The sequence below is a fragment of the Pteropus vampyrus genome, unplaced genomic scaffold (genome assembly GCF_000151845.1).
Source record: "Pteropus vampyrus isolate Shadow unplaced genomic scaffold, Pvam_2.0 Scaffold267, whole genome shotgun sequence".
NCBI lineage: Eukaryota > Metazoa > Chordata > Mammalia > Chiroptera > Pteropodidae > Pteropus > Pteropus vampyrus.
Genome location: NW_011889048.1, coordinates 896,306 through 898,262, shown reverse-complemented (window position 1 = coordinate 898,262; position 1,957 = coordinate 896,306). Strand labels below are relative to the sequence as shown.

The window sequence follows — 1,957 nt, the reverse complement described above, 5'->3', positions numbered from 1 at the left end:
CCTCAGCCTCCAAAGCCCACGGGCGCCTCCCGCCGCAGGCTCGTCGTCCCCCCCCTTCCCCGGGCCGCAAGGATGGATCCCTTCTGCACCGGGGTAACGGGCATCACGGTCGTCCCAGGCCCCAGCCTCGCAGTCACCACCTAGGCCGAGTCACCCCCCCAGCCCCGCCCCAGCCAGGGCCGACTGCTGAGAAACAAAAGGAGGGGCGGGGGAGCGCGGGCAGATGGGGGGGCGGGGCAAGGCCGCTTGGAGCCGGATCGATAAATAGGGAGATGAGCTCAGTCAGCCCAGCCGCCGCCCGTGGCGGGAGGAGGAGGTGATGGGGAGAGTCTTGGGGGCGGCGCGCGCGGCCGCGATTGGCCCGCGACGGTGGAAGGCGGGGGGCGGCGGCGGGGCGCTGAGCAGGGAGGTGATGCTGCCTGACGCCTGTGACTGTCACGCCGTGGTCGCTATTGTGCTGCGGTCGCTAATGTGCGTCTGTGGGGTCTGGGGTGCGTGGGGGAAACGCATGTGGGGGTCGGGAGCCCCCAACGGAACTTGAGTGTGCCGTGTGTCTTCTGTGGTCCACCTACCTGTGAACTATGAGGGGAGCTTGTGATATGTCTTCTGTGGGGAGGGCGTCCGGGTTACCCCATGTGTGTTTAGGGGGACCGCGTGCCTTTTGAGGTGGGCGTGTAAGGTCCCTGAGTTGGCTGGGGCACCCCCAGGTGTGGGGGGCAGTGGGGAGGGAGCTAATATCCGCTCCGGCCCTCCGCATCCTGTCCTGCCCAGCTGTCTCCTCCAGGACGCCTGATGGTATCTGTCCCTTCCGAGGTCCTGGGTCAGGGCCTTTCTGGGTCAGGGAGCTTTTAAGGCCTGGGCCCAGGTGTCATCGCACAGAGGGCTCGTCACATGACACCATCCGTGTGTTTCTTTCCCGTGCCTAGGGAAAAATGGCAGGAACAGAGCCCAGTGGCCAGGATTCAACCCCTGGCATCAAACACTCGGGCTCATGGCCCTTGGACGAGTGTCCAGTCTCTCCAAAGCCCCATTTTGTCTCGGCAAACATCGCCTGCTTCCTGAGTTGCTGTGAAGCTTGAGTGATCTTAATCAATGTCTGGAACATTGCAGGGTACCTACTGATAGGTATTGGAACACATCAAACTTCTATACATCCTTCAAAACCCAGCTTCGATGTCCCCTCTTCCAAGAAGCCTACCTGGCTCCTACCACTTACAGCCCTGGCTCCACCTCTGGCCCCTCCAAGCCCTGGACCCTTCCTTTGGTCCCATGCAGGCCCCCAGGGGCTGCAGAGTTGGGGTTCTGGGTGTTGAGAGCAGCGTTTCAGACCTTTCTGTGATGTAAACTGACCACGGGTGAATGGACACGCATGTGTGATGCTGACAGCTCTTGGTGCCACAGAGATTTACTGGCAAGTAGGCAGCAGGTGGGCGGGAGCGGAGGGGCTCTGGGCTGTTCCCAGCCTGGTTTGGGGCTGGGACCAGGGCAGGCAGCTGTGCTTCCATGAGAAGCGGGGAAGGGCCCAAGTTTGGCAGAAACCTGAGCTGTGTCGGGGACCCAGGCCTCAGCAGCGTGGACAGTGAGTTCTAGGACACAGGAAGCTCCGTCTCCGGCCAGCCGCTGGGGAGGGCCAGGGGTGTCCCTTTCTCCTCCTGGCCTGGCTTGGCCCGGCGTGGCCAGGAGAGAAGAAACTGGGGCGCTGGACGGAGGCTCACCCCGCACAGGACCGTGGGGTCACAGCCCGGGGACTGGAGGAAGCAGGTCGCCTAGAAGGGCCTCAACATTTCAGAAAAGGGGGAAGGAAGGAGACGCCCCCCTGCCCCCGACTTCTCCAAACCCTGCTTCAGCCAAAGCCAGGCCCGGAGGGGCCCGCCGACGCCCCACCTCTCAGTGTGGGACAACCGAGGCCCGGCCCAGGCCCTGTCCGCAGGTGTCTGTGGCCATGGTGGTGGCCCGT

General features: G+C 63.6%; 1 protein-coding gene across 1 annotated transcript in view; it reads right to left on the bottom strand.

Annotated features, from left to right (window-relative positions):
- Nucleotides 1-887: 887 nt before the first annotated feature.
- The window catches only part of ODF3L2 (outer dense fiber of sperm tails 3 like 2), a 7,341-nt gene continuing 6,271 nt past the window's right edge, over nt 888-1,957 (bottom strand). The window contains exon 4 of the mRNA XM_023520476.1: nt 888-922. Coding sequence (XP_023376244.1) covers nt 888-922 — 35 coding nt within the window. The remainder of the gene's footprint in view (nt 923-1,957) is intronic.